The sequence below is a fragment of the Blennius ocellaris genome (assembly GCF_963422515.1).
Source record: "Blennius ocellaris genome assembly, chromosome: 13".
Taxonomy (NCBI): domain Eukaryota; kingdom Metazoa; phylum Chordata; class Actinopteri; order Blenniiformes; family Blenniidae; genus Blennius; species Blennius ocellaris.
This window is the reverse complement of record NC_137662.1, coordinates 15,537,059-15,550,987: the sequence shown is the minus strand read 5'-3', so window position 1 is coordinate 15,550,987 and position 13,929 is coordinate 15,537,059. Positions and strand designations below refer to the sequence as shown.

Sequence of the window (13,929 nt, the reverse complement as noted above, 5' to 3'; positions counted from 1 at the left end):
GCGCACACGCACACGCACACACACACACACACACACACACACACACACACACACACACACACACACACACACACACACACACACACACACACACACACACACACACACACAGCTGATTGAGAAGCACTGAGCACCCCGTGCCAAATGAATGGAGCTAAATCAGCTGTGTTGATTTTAGGCTGACAGGATAGATGGCAGCTGACTGTAAAGATAAACCCCTGTTCCTGTTTCTTTCCTTCTGAGGGTTGCCCAGGGGTCAGCAGGATCAGAGATCAACCCACTGTTAGTCTTAATGCTGCTGCCCCACAGAGACTTTTCCTGGTGGCCCACACAAGCAATTTAGTGCACATATGCCATGTTAATCATGCATTATGTATATAGTTGGCTGACATTTAACAAAAAAAAAAAAAAAAGCAGCCAGGCTGTATGTGTGTTACATGTAAGTGGTTTACAGAAAAGGAAATTTCTTCATTAGAGTGCTGCAAGGAGTTGTTTCCTTCCTACTTGCCGGTGACAAGCTGGCGACATGAAGGCATTTAACCTCAACGTGGAGGCAGAAGGTGGCGCAGAGAAGGAGGCATGCATGAGAAGATGTGAGGTGGGACCAAAGTGGGAAACTGGGAAAAGAAGTAGAGTACAGGGGGATGGGCAAGTAATGATGAGGAAGTTGTCAGGTTTGTAGGAATTATGCTCAGCTTGTGTTACATTTAAAACATGTTGGGGTCTAAATGGCTTCCCCTTCAGCTGTGTTTTAGCACCTATGGCACCGCTCACAAATGCATGTGCACATATGCACACATATAGACACTTTTACAACTACTTTATAACCTGAAGTCACAAGTGCTGTTTAATTTCACCAGAAAGGGAGTCAATGACTTCACCTGAACGCGTTAAATGTGTTGAGAGCCTATTTGGGACAGGCTGCGTGTGAGCACATTTTAGGTTGATGTGTGGGAACAGAGGGCAAGTGTGTGTGTGTGTGTGTGTGTGTGTGTGTGTGTGTGTGTGTGTGTGTGTGTGTGTGTGTGTGTGTGTGTGTGTGTGTGTGTGTGTGTGTGTGTGTGTGTGTGTGTGTGTGTGTGTGTGTACGGGACAATAAATGCAACTACACCAGCCGGAACACAATGAGAGAGAAGTCCATTATATTACTGGCTGCAGTCATTCAGTAGCTTAATGTACTTTGGAGTAGACTCTTGACGAATGTGTTGCCACTTCAGTGGGTTTATGGTAATTCGAGCAGCCAGGCAGCGTAACTCCCAAAACAACCACTTTTGATGCTGCTCAGGTATATATGCAAGAATAAATAAATCCTAATGTAGTCCACAGCTTTAAATGTCTCATGATCACATATGACGGTAAATGCAGGTACTTACAGAACTCGAAGGTACTTCAGTCCAGCAAAGTCACTTTTGGTGACACGTGTGAGGTTATTCCCATTCAGCTCCCTGAAAAGAGAAAGATGCAAACATGCATTAATATATAATTCATTCTTCTCCAGACCTGTTCAGCTTGATGACTAAAGGAGCAGACAGTGACATGGAAACACATTAGTCTATTGATACTAAAGCCAAAATCTTCATAATTCTTCATAATTTATGTAAACTTACTCCCAGTGTAGTACATGCTGAAAATATGTTTGAATGCTGTTGTAACACAATTTAAAACAATTTCATCTATTACAGTATGCTGGTAATGAATTAAAATGGGAAATTTAACATTAAATCTAACTCTTTGGGGAAATACTAAAGAGACCTGGAAAAGTTTTGGTCAGCTGCTTGTTTCTCTACTTTATTCCTTTCCCACTAACACTCACAACAAAGCCCACTTCCCCCTCTGTCTGCCTTGTCCCACAATTGCTAGGGATTAGCAGGAGCCAGTGAAGGGGATTTGAGTAGGGCCACAAGGCCAGAAAGCTAAGTGCTTTGGATATAATGGGAGCCGCCTCCCTGCTGAGAGCTGGTCATTGCCACAATAGAAGGGAGTGATAAAATTTAACAAATTACGACTGGAATTTTGTTAGTTTTTCTATTGCCTTACAATGATCATTCTCAGGCCTGACAACAACATAAGTGATTTGAATTTGATAATGATTCGTCTTGACTTGCATAAACTTGACTGTGAGCCTTGACTGGTTTGTTGGATTCGATTTGGTCACAAAAATGTATTTCGTATCTGCAGATTCATATTCAACCTCAGTAGCGGAGTCTATTCTCATGACAGAGAAATAACAATGCAGGTTAAGCCTGCAACATTGCACAATCTTCCAAGGAGGCAAAAGAACTTGAAATATGCAGTTTTCCCATTCCGACGCACTTCCTTTGCATCATGTGTCCACCCTTCCATGACCCTCCCGAAGTAACATTCCCAAAAAACTGTCTGCAAATCTACACTGAAAGCTTTGGTCTCCCTCGCTCAGTCACTCTCTTGCTCTCTCGTCTAATGACCACTCGAGGGACTGTAGCACTATGCAGTACGAAAGAGAACGGTCATTATAGACAGATGGTGGGCGTGTGTGTGTGTGTGTGTGTGTGTGTGTGTGTGTGTGTGTGTGTGTGTGTGTGTGTGTGTGTGTGTGTGTGTGTGTGTGTGTGTGTGTGTGTGTGTGTGTGTGTGTGTGTGTGTGTGTGTGTGTGTGTGTGTGTGTGTACACAGGTGCATCGACAGGCCAAGGGACAGAGCCACAGGAAAATAAATAATAAACCGGGCTTCATTAGACCGGGCTCTGAAACACACACATGTGGGGCTCATTACAGGTGCTTACGCAGACACACACACATACACCCACACATGCAATCGTTATCTTCAGGGTGGTCATTGCTGATGACACCCAGACGACATTAATGGAGAGAAAGAAAGGAGGACTGAAGATGAGGAAAGAAGTTAATAAACTGAGAGGTGGCATGAAGTTATGAAAAAATTACGCACGCAGACAACTGACACCACAAATTTCTCCCTCAGCACTGATGTCTTGCTTTGTCCTGTAATAAATATCAATCCACGGTGTCTATATGCACTGCAGAGTTGCCTCATTAAAAACACTATACACCAAAATCTCTGCATGGTTGACTGGTTAAATTGTCTAAACATTTGTAACATTTTAAAATGATTTTGCACGCGTCTGGTGTAGGAATCATCTTATTACATGCACCTGTTCAGCAAAGCTGTGACATTTAGGCAACGCTCAAATGTCAGCAGCAGCCTATGATGTTTCACCTCGTCAGAATAGCCATGTTTATGACATATTTTGACCTTTACCAAGACATTTTTGGAACATACACGATGCAGTATTTTAGTAAGACCTTGGAAAGTGAAAATGGAAACTTTGAACTTTTTGCAGGTAATATCACTAATACAGAGTCTTTCTTTAGGCTGTGCATTGTGTGTAACCTTACATACAATCATCTGCAGTAAATGCCACAGACAGCTGCAGAACATGTCAAGTGAGTCTGCACTTTCTTTTTTTTTTCACACAAAGGAACGTTTACCTTATAAATCAAATCTTGAAAAAACAAAACCTATATGTATGGAGTGTTGCAACACATACATCTGATACATGTATACACACTCACATGTATGCACGTACTAGAAAAATGAATAAATGTGTATGACTGGGATGGTCATCACATTAGAACTTCTAATGAGAAGCAAGGAAACTTTCTTAATACAACTGGGATAAAAGAAAAAAATGTATGTAGTCTAGACTGTAGACTGCAGTGCTACATCTAAGAGCAGTGTGTGCCAAAAGCATATTCTTTGAAGGAAAAATCTGCTGTTTATTAACTGCAATATCATTCACCGCTGTTTTCTTTGTTTTCCCAATCAAAGACAGTTAAGAAAATGGCTTTGGAGTAGCAGCAAAGGCACGTTAACTTTTTTCATAGACAGATGTTTTCTCATACGGACTCTGCTGGTTTTCTCATGACGGTACAGCAGTTTTATTTTGGTGGCTGAAAATTATTAGGTATCATTCCGGGGTTCTGCAGCTCAGGATTTCCAACTTCATCTGTGTTCAGTCAAATCTATTCCATCCTTCGGAAACTCTGCAAGAATTCCCTCCGCTGACACACTTCCTTTAGAGAAAGTGGATTTATGACATCACTATGTGATCCTTCGCTGTCCTAAGTCCCAAGCTGATTGATGCCTGAGAGTAATTCCTAGTCTACCTTCCCTCGGGTGGACGCGCGGCAGCTTTGCTCCGCCGCACTACATCTCTATAATTCAAAGGGGGCTTGGAGCATGCCTACAATGCAGAAAAAGTCATTATGTTTATTTCTGCCAGCTGCTGGGGTCCCTGTGCCGAGCCTGTTCCAGACCTGTTTCAAATTGAGAAACATTACATCAAATGAAATCCTGAGACTGGATCGAAAAATACTCAAATGCAGCGTCTCAACAAGGCGTGCATACAGATCACATACACTCATGCACAAATATCCACATGTTTTCTGTTTCTTACTCAGGAACTGATGTGCACCTAGTGCCGTGCACACGTTGTGTTTGGGGAAAAGGAATATGTGTTTTGTTGGGAACTGACCGAAGCCAAATCATCCACACATGAGAGGGAAAAAAAGAAAAGAAATGTCAAATGAATGTAAATGCTTTGGAACAACTCATAGGTAAACAAGTCAAAAACAAGAAAAGGTGACCAATTAAAATTCTGTAAAGGAAAAGAGAAACACTGAAAAAGAACCATAACTCTCAAAATTGGTCTTGTTTAATCGTTTATCGTTTAGTCTTGTTCGTTCAACCAGAAAACAACTGGCACCACATAATTACCTCAGGCTGTGAGAAACTTTTAACACAAACATTTCTCAAAACAATGTTTTTACCCAATCTTGAAAACAGAGCTCAATCTATTAATCTGTCCATCCATTCTCCTTTTTGAGGCAGGAGTTGTTCCGAGCTGAAGGCGACACTGGGCACAAGGTAGGCTGTACATCTTCTATCAAGTATAATTCACTTTACACTGTGCTATTGCAACACTCGTTCTCCCTTGTTTCAGTTAGACACACAAAAACACTCCGAAACCGTATGATTACTCTACTTCAAATATGGGGGTTATTTTATGGATTGATTGTTTATTCACATAAAACTTGAGATGAGACGAACAAGTCAAGTCAGTTTTGATGCTGGAGAATTTACTTATCATGATGCTTATATTTGTGCAGTACAATCACTCTGTATTGCTGCTGTGAGCGCCACAGGACCATTTGTCCTGAACAGCTTTCGCCTGGCAGGGAAGGCAGAATTCAGCTGATGGAGGATCAGTATCGTGGGGCTATCCAAACTCCTCTCTGTGGAAACAATCTGATGACCAAGAGACCAAAGCTGCTGAGCCCAAAACATGAGTGCTCATTAACCACAATCACACACTGTTAATGCTATTTGACCGGACTAGTAAGCACTCTCCCTGATGAATGAGGGGAACAGGTTGCGATGCTGTGAGGAAGCCAGGCATTCCTCCTCCTGCCGACTCCGCAGCATATGGATGTGACAGCCGTGAAGCAGGCAGGTGGAGACTCCGATAAAGTCACAGAGAGAGACAGAAGGAAGGACGAGTTGCTTACACAGTGTTGTTAGCTGTCTAAAAGCAACGGCGTGAAGCAGTGTGGTGGAGTGTTGCAAGTAGCCGTGAAGTGTGAAGAGCTGACGGGCTGTCTGGGATACGTCGATGGCAGGATGAGGCCTCGAAGGCTGGGAGACGAGGAGGAGGAGGAGGAGGAGGAAGTGACCAACATATGATTGGTCAGACAAAATATGGAACAAGTCAGCACCATTTAAGCTCACCACACAGACAGACAGAGAGAGAGAAAGAGAGAGAGAGGAAGGAAGGAAAGAAAGAAAGAAAGAAAGAAAGAAAGAAAGAAAGAAAGAAAGAAAGAAAGAAAGAAAGAAAGAAAGAAAGAAAGAAAGAAAGAAAGAAAGAAAGAAAGAAAGAAAGAAAGAAAGACCACTATGACCAAACTAACATTCTCTTAAGTCCAACTGAAACTCTTCTATCCACAGTCAGATTTCTGCTCAGCTTTCACAAAACCTTTCCTTTCTATTCTAATGTGGCTTTTAAACAAACAGTTAACGTCCTGAACTGTCCATTTTTAGCTTGTGTCTGTGTGTATCATCCATTTCGGAGTGTTTACCCAGCTCCTGGGCTCCTCAAGGGCTAGTTAGTTTTCATTTTGCTCAGTCAGGCCTCGAGAGCACGATTACTGATAGGAAAGTTAAACATCAAGAAAGATCTTGCACACACATGAACCACGGATACCCGGCTCCCCCTCGGAGCCTTGACCCATCGAAAGAGCTTCTTCATCCTAAAGAGCCCCTCTCAGTTTCAAAAACAGCTACAGGTAGAAGGCCGTACACAGATCCATGCAACTGTCTTCTGCTAGTTTTACGTCGCCTTCACACCATCGCTACAACCTTGACGAGTTCACGCGACAGCAACAACCTTGAGAAGGAGATAGCTCAGTTTGTGATATCTCGCCAGTGCTGCTGTAAGCAAATATATAGCGAGGGGAAACTGGGAGACGGGAAAGAGCCGAGACAAGAGAGGAAAGTAGCACAAAGACAATTTCTGATCAAACATAGATAACTTATGACACTCTCTCAGGCTGAAGTGAATCAATTAACCATCTGTTCCCTGTAGCCCTGTGCACGCACGCACGCACGCACGCGCACACACACACACACACACACACACACACACACACACACACACACACACACACACACACACACACACACACACACACACACACACACACACACACACACACACACACACACACACACACACACACACACACACACACACACACACACACACACACACACACACACACACACAGTAGCAGAATCAGATACTGAGGTATTGAAGGCTCTTTCATGGTTTGTACTGTATTTCTGTAGTTTGTTCAGTGACAGACTTTGAGGTTCTATTGTGGCTTTGTATCCAATATGAAGGCATTTGGGCAACATGAGTGTGTACTTGACTGGAAAGCTGTATCGTATGGACCTAACATCTGCTCCGCCACATCTATTATGTTTCAGTTACTCCAAACAGAGGACTATTGAGAGAGTTTGCTTCACAGATGTGCATTGACATGGAGTAATGTGATGGATGCTGCATGTGTGTTTGAATCTGTCTGTTGGTCCGCAAGAATAAGATTTGCTCGACGTTTGAGCCTCACCCCCCCGCTGAGCTGCAAATTCACTCCACTGGCTCCTTCCAGAGATTAAACTCATCTGTTGGCTAGCCAACAGCGTTGCCACACTTACCTTGTGAAAGTAATCCGACTACTGATTACTAGTTACGAGTTATTTAACTGATTATGTGCTTTTAAAAGTAATTACGTTACTTTTTTTCATATGAGAGTGACGATACTACGACTAAGTAACGCGTTGCCAGCATCGCTGACAACCAACGCTACAAAAAATATAATTTTTCAGTCAAAACAAGGTGATTGAGTGCTTTACAATTATTAAGTATAAACTATTGTAATTATCATTTTAGAATAGTTTTTTAATAGAACAGAACAGGCTTCAGTTGTTTAAACAAATCATTTTCTAGTTTGATAAAGTTAAAAAGCTGCAGGCTCTTTTCAAAACATTTGTGGGATAGACACTTCATTAGCCTTCATTGATTTTTAACTGTATCATTATAAATTGAAAAGCTTAGCTCTAAGACGGTCCTGAACTGAGCACTGGCATGGTGAATGTTCAGACTGATGCTCAAACACATCTGGAAAGTTGCCCACAGTTTGCTCTTAGAGCGGTCTGAACAGAAGCGCCTCAACAAGCATGAAATGTGGAAGATGAAGGCGTATCTATAATGTCAGCAGAGCGTTCACTGAGGTGCAATTCTCTATCTCTCTCTCCCTCTCTCTCTCTCTCTCTCACACACACACACACACCCACACCCACACCCACACACACACACACACACACACACACACACACACACACACACACACACACACACACACACACACACACACACACACACACACACACATGCTCACACACCACACAGCATTATTTATGGTCTCCGCTATTTGATACGAGCCACTCACCCCAACATTAAGCATCGGAAGTAAGTCCTAAACCATAATCATCCAGATCCTTAGCCCCAAATCCACATTTTAACCCCTAAAACATTGCGCAGTCCAGCATTTTGGTCTCCACAAGTTACGCTGGACCCCCACACAGGTACTTTAAAGTTTCAGGCTCCACAAAGAGAGTAAGACAGGAGCAAAACACACACACCACCCTTTCTTCCCTTTCGCATCCCAGAGTCTTATGGCTATCCAGGGGGGTTAAAAGCAAAGAGGGTCTTCTGAGAGATGAAAGGTGATCTTGGTGGATTCTCCAAATTCGATTTTCACGGTCTGCTGAGATACTTAGATAGGCGTGCAAAGCAATCATGCCTGTACGCTCGTACATGCACATGCATATACATCTTACTGTATCTACAAATGTCACACGAGTAAAAAAAATAATAAAAGTGGAGGCAGTGGTATCGGATAGTGCTTTTTGACACACATATCATATTAATATGGTAGTTTTGTAGCTCTCCTGGGTGCAATTACACACCGCTATAGGATAGTTATACTCATCAGGAGGGCGAGGCAGTGGATTTGTGCGATGCATAACGACACACAGCAGCTGGCTTTAATGCGCAGCAACTAACCATCTTTCTGCACGGAAAAACAACACACTATACAGGTGTTAAACATAAATTGGTGACTTAATGCTTAAGTGAAATAGAGGATTTACGCAGCCATTAAACTACTGTAGACGGAAGTTGTAGACGATCCACTTCAGTGAGCCATAATAGGAAACGGCTCACAGAACAATAAACTCAAAAAAGCAGCGTTAGAGATTAGCATACAGTACAAGAGAAAGGACCACAGCTGTGTGTACAGGCAGTAAATTGAACTAACTCAGTCCCAGGCCTGTAATTTCACAATCCTCCACTGTGCATAAACATTCTCTGAATGATCTTCATTCCAGGCATTATCACTCCTCACAGGATTACCAGCAACGGCGGATGGAGACATTAGAGTATAACAGTACGTGACTGAAATTCAAGCTGCCCCAGGGCAGGATCCACAACGCTCCTTTATATGATAAATCAGTTAATCTTGTTTATTCATTAATTAGATGTGTGGTTGAGTTGCACCTTCACAGCTCTGCGCGGTAATCCCTTCATTAGTAATTACTTCTTCAGTTACTGTGCAAGCCCAACATTGATGGGTTTTTTTCCTCCTCCTTCTCTAAAGCTATCCAGCTCCACCCTCACCACATTTCTTTGTCTTTTCCCATCCTGTTCTCTCTACTTCAGTCACGTAGCTGGAGTTGGCAGGTAGTGGGCAGGCTGTGTTCAGTCTTGTCAGGTTAAATTATAAATCAGGTGGCCGGCGAGCTGTCTGTTGTACCAGTATGTGTTGGTGCCAAAAACACTGCAGGCATTACCTGGCACATGGATGTACACCTCCTACCTCCCACCCCCCCACCCCCCCAAAAATACATTAATGTGGTTCTCAAATCGACATCTTCAGCCACTGCTAACCCACATATGTTTACATGAATGATCAATTCTTCACTGCACACATGCAAAAAATTTAAAAAGAGACACACATATAAAAGCACATATTCAACTCTATGAATCAACAAAAGTGAACATCAGATTTATCCAAGCATGCACAACACACACATATGGTGTGCAGCCTCTACCTCCTCCATTCTGGAGGAGCTCCAACATGCCTCTGAAATCTCAACGCAAGGTATTTTCTGGCACAGAAGAGGCATTATCGGTACAACAGATTTTCAGCAATTAGATGAAGGTGCACAGACTCCAAAAGAGACACAACTCCTCCCTTTCTCATCTATGCACCAAGATCCTAAACAGCCAGGGTGTTAGGAAGACAAAACAGGGGAGAGAAGGGCTGCAGTTCTGTTTGATAACTGTCCAACCAAAAGCCAACTTAAAACCGTCACTGTGTTCAGCAAAGCAGTTGTCAATTTTGTCTTGACACAGCCTGATGTTAATTATCATTTTGATTTGCATTCTTGGAACAGCATAATAAAAAAATAAAGTCTCAGAGATAAGTGGAATAAGAGGCAAGAAAATTGACGAGGGTGATTGGATGCGGAGAGGAAGCTGAGGGGGAAGGAGCGGCCAGTGGGCCGTACACAGCAGGGTGTGATTTTAACACGTGGAGCTCACAGCCTCATTACAGGCTTCAGTTTGAAGAGTGCAGGGGTCAGACCTGATCCAAAGCCACACTGACAAGTGCAAATGGGATTCTGCTGTCTGTCTCATCAGCCTCCACACACACACAGACACACAGACACACACACACACAAAAAACGGCAAACCCCCTTTTTACACCCAGGTTAAAGCATCACTGCGCAGGAGCACAAACACACACACATTTACAAATATCCACAAACAGACGAAGGAGTTGAAGCACTTTTTTTGGCGTGCTGCTGCCTTCCTGCAGTCTGCATCCGCTCTCTTTTCCAGCTTCAATCCTACATCTTTTTCAGCACGATGCATAATTACACAAGTGATATTTATAAAACCACCAAGTTGATCCTTTGTTTTCTGGATCTGGAGTGCTAACAGCAGCAATATCAAGTTTCATTTAAGTACTTAAATGGTCCTCATAAAAAAATAATAATAATAATCTGACAATTCTTAGTTTTCTTTAACACACTCCCACCTATGGATCCAGATGTTGTACTGCACCATAAAAAAAGTTTTCATCTATAAACATTACTGCAAAAAGGACAAAACCTATTTAACATTGAATGTTAAGGACGAAGGCCACCAACCGCTGGAACATTTGTAAAAAAAAAAAAAACACAACAACGTCATTACTCATCTTTGACCCTCGTGGTGGTTGCGCTGTGTCATTCACATAAAAACAGGTTTTCCAGATACAAACACATAAATCTAGCTATGCACATGGGACCATCGTGTGGGGCTGGGGTGAGCGGTGCTGATTTGCACCAGCACCTTGATGAATCACCCTCCGTAACAACCCACAGAGGAAGATTGTCTCTATTGTTAAGTTCAACCTCTCAATGGGAATTGGTTATTTTCTGCACGACCTACACACACACACACACACACACACACACACACACACACACACACACACACACACACACACACACACACACACACACACACACACACACACACACAAGTGACACATGCACATGCACTAACTGAAAAAAAGGCTAACAACTAAGGAATAAATTACATGTGACCTTTAGGCACGCTGTGTTTAAAATGCAACGTCCTGAGCAAGTGTTTTTAGTTTTTTTTTTTTTTAAGATGCAGTGATGCTAGAACGCTGAGATCTTGGGCTGTACATGACCTACAAATGCACAAGCAACTTTTAACTCAAAAAATACTTCTGAGTAGAGGGGCAGGGAATATTTCCAGTGTGAATGGCCATTCATGTAAAAGGAAACCACAAAATGACTATGTTTCCTCCCCGGTTCACTGTTAAACCGGCGTGTGCACACATGCAACTTGGAAACATGTAGCCCGCCAAGCAAAAAAAAAAAAAAAGGTGTTCTTAGAAATTAAATATGAAAAGCATAAAATATGCAGCCAGCACGGCTCCCACTATACGAACGCTGCCTCTGACACAGGCTTTCTCTCCTCCGTTCCCACCGCATGTTTTATTCAGAGCTGGTATTCTAAAAGCTGAAATAGAACAATCTATTTCCCCTTGCACTCCTCACTTCTGATTTACTGATGAATATTTCAAAGGAATGTCAGAAAAGACAGAGAAACTCCACTCTGCAAGCCAGCGTCTGCCTCACCTCTCCCTCTCTGTCTCCCATCCTCCCACCTTTTTACAAGACAGCTACGTGATCCTCACTTAAGTCGCAGATTTGCTTAATTTTCTACATGATTTAACAATTTGTGGAGTGAGTGTTCGGGGTATGAGAAAGGGAGTCATTGGCCCAGAAGTGAACTTTTTTTTTTTTTTTTTTTAAAGGGGAGAGACAGAAAAAGAGTGACAAAGTACTGCACAGATAGAAGTTATAAAAGAAGAGAGCGAAACACATTCCTCATTATCATGACGAGCTGCGAATCTAGTTGTTTAACTTTATGTGAAACTTTACACACTGAAATTTTAACAAAAAATGTTTTTTTCTATATTTAATTAAGAAGAAAAACTGAACTGTTGTCCATCTGAAATCAAAATTCAGGAGAAAAATTGAAAACTGTAAGGAGCAAGTGTAAATAAGTAGGTTAGTAAATTATGGACACATGTGAAACGCACACATCTGCGCCGGCTCTTTTCCAGTCCCTCATGCCTATTTATACCTGACTGGAATGCCAGCGAGTGACTGACTGACTGACTGGCTGACTGACACACACACGCATGCACGCACGCACACACACACACACACACACACACAGAGAGATAGAGAGCTTTACAGGCAGGGCTATTGTTCTGTTTTACTCTGGGCAAAGTCATGTGCACTACTACAATAAAGCTGAGTGAAAACAGTGGGGGGGGGGAACAGGCGAAAGCCAGAAACGACGCAGTAAGGAACTTTATCACGCACAACCGTACAGAGCAGAGGTGGTACTCACAGTCTTTCAGTGTTGCGGGGGATATTCCTTGGCATGGTTTTGAGACCCAGTCCGTGGCAGTCTACTGTGGTGCCGCTGCAGGTACACAGGGCTGGGCAGGCATTGGCATTGCCAGTGACCAGGGCAGAGAGCATCACCACCCACATCCAGAGTGGCTGCCCGGCCAACGTGCCCATGTCTTCCTCAAAAGAGCTACCTCTTATGGGCATATTCACCACCGAGAGAGCTGCTCTTCTTTAACAAACCTTTTACTTCCTTCTGTCCACCTTTTTTTCTTTCTGCTTCGCCTCTTCCAAAGTCTTGCTACAACTCACAAGTCCACAAGAGTGATTTTATTTGTAGTGCATAAAAATACACAATGAAATATAAATAGGTATGTAGAGAGAAAACAAATGTTAATATGTTCCACTCAGCTGTGCAGCCAAACAAAATCCTTTTTGTTATTGCAGAATTCTTTTGTTGAGGGTTAGATATCCACCACAGTTTGCTGATGTTTAAAAAAAAGAATAAAAAATCCTGCTTTCCTGCTCTTATGTTCTCCTTTGCAAACTCTTCTCCTCTCTTGTCTTTGTGGAGTTGCTGTGCTCTGGTGTGCACACGTCTGCCTCTCTGTCCTCCTCTCACTCAGTCCCGCTCTGCTCTGCTCGCCTGAAGAGAGAGGGAATAGGGAAAGAGCAGAAAGAAAAAAAAGCGAGTCTCTCTTTCTCTCTCTCTCTCTCTCTCTCTCTCTCTCTCACACACACACACACACACACACACACACACACACACACACACACACACACACACACACACACACACACACACACACACACGCGCACACACACACACACACACACAGTCATCCATCACAAGGATCTACAAATAGCAGAGCCCCCCGACTCCACCCCTACCCCTCCTCTCCTCTCCCTCCTCATACAACACCCCCCAGAACCCTGCCTGAACTCACTCTCATTCCCGAGATCTCCTTTTCACTCCCTTGACTCTATTCACAATACAAATCTACTACAAGTATCTTTCTTTCCCTTTTTTTTTTTTTTGGTCTTTAAGTTTTTACCCCACTCACTTCATTTCTTTTCTCTCATGTTTGCCTCCAGGCGGACCCCCAGAGAGAGACCTAACCTGCATGACACTGCATAACCACTGCCCGAAGGGAGAGACTGCGGGGAGACCGGGCACTGAGAATGTATACAAGTAACGAAGGACTATCCACCAGGGAGCACAGGAATCAACACATTGGTCCAGAGAGTCAAAACAACTGCAATAAATAATCAGTAAGCAGGAGTCTGAACCTGCACATCAAGTGA

General features: G+C 43.0%; 1 protein-coding gene across 1 annotated transcript in view; it reads right to left on the bottom strand.

Moving 5' to 3' along the window:
• Window positions 1-12,854, bottom strand: part of slit1a (slit homolog 1a) — a 92,983-nt gene extending 80,129 nt beyond the window's left edge. Inside the window, exons 1-2 of the mRNA XM_080507626.1 lie at window positions 12,623-12,854; window positions 1,374-1,445 (exon numbers count right to left, since the gene is read on the bottom strand). Coding sequence (XP_080363752.1) covers window positions 1,374-1,445; window positions 12,623-12,831 — 281 coding nt within the window. The 5' untranslated portion in view covers window positions 12,832-12,854. The remainder of the gene's footprint in view (window positions 1-1,373; window positions 1,446-12,622) is intronic.
• Between the last annotated feature and the right edge of the window lie 1,075 nt (window positions 12,855-13,929).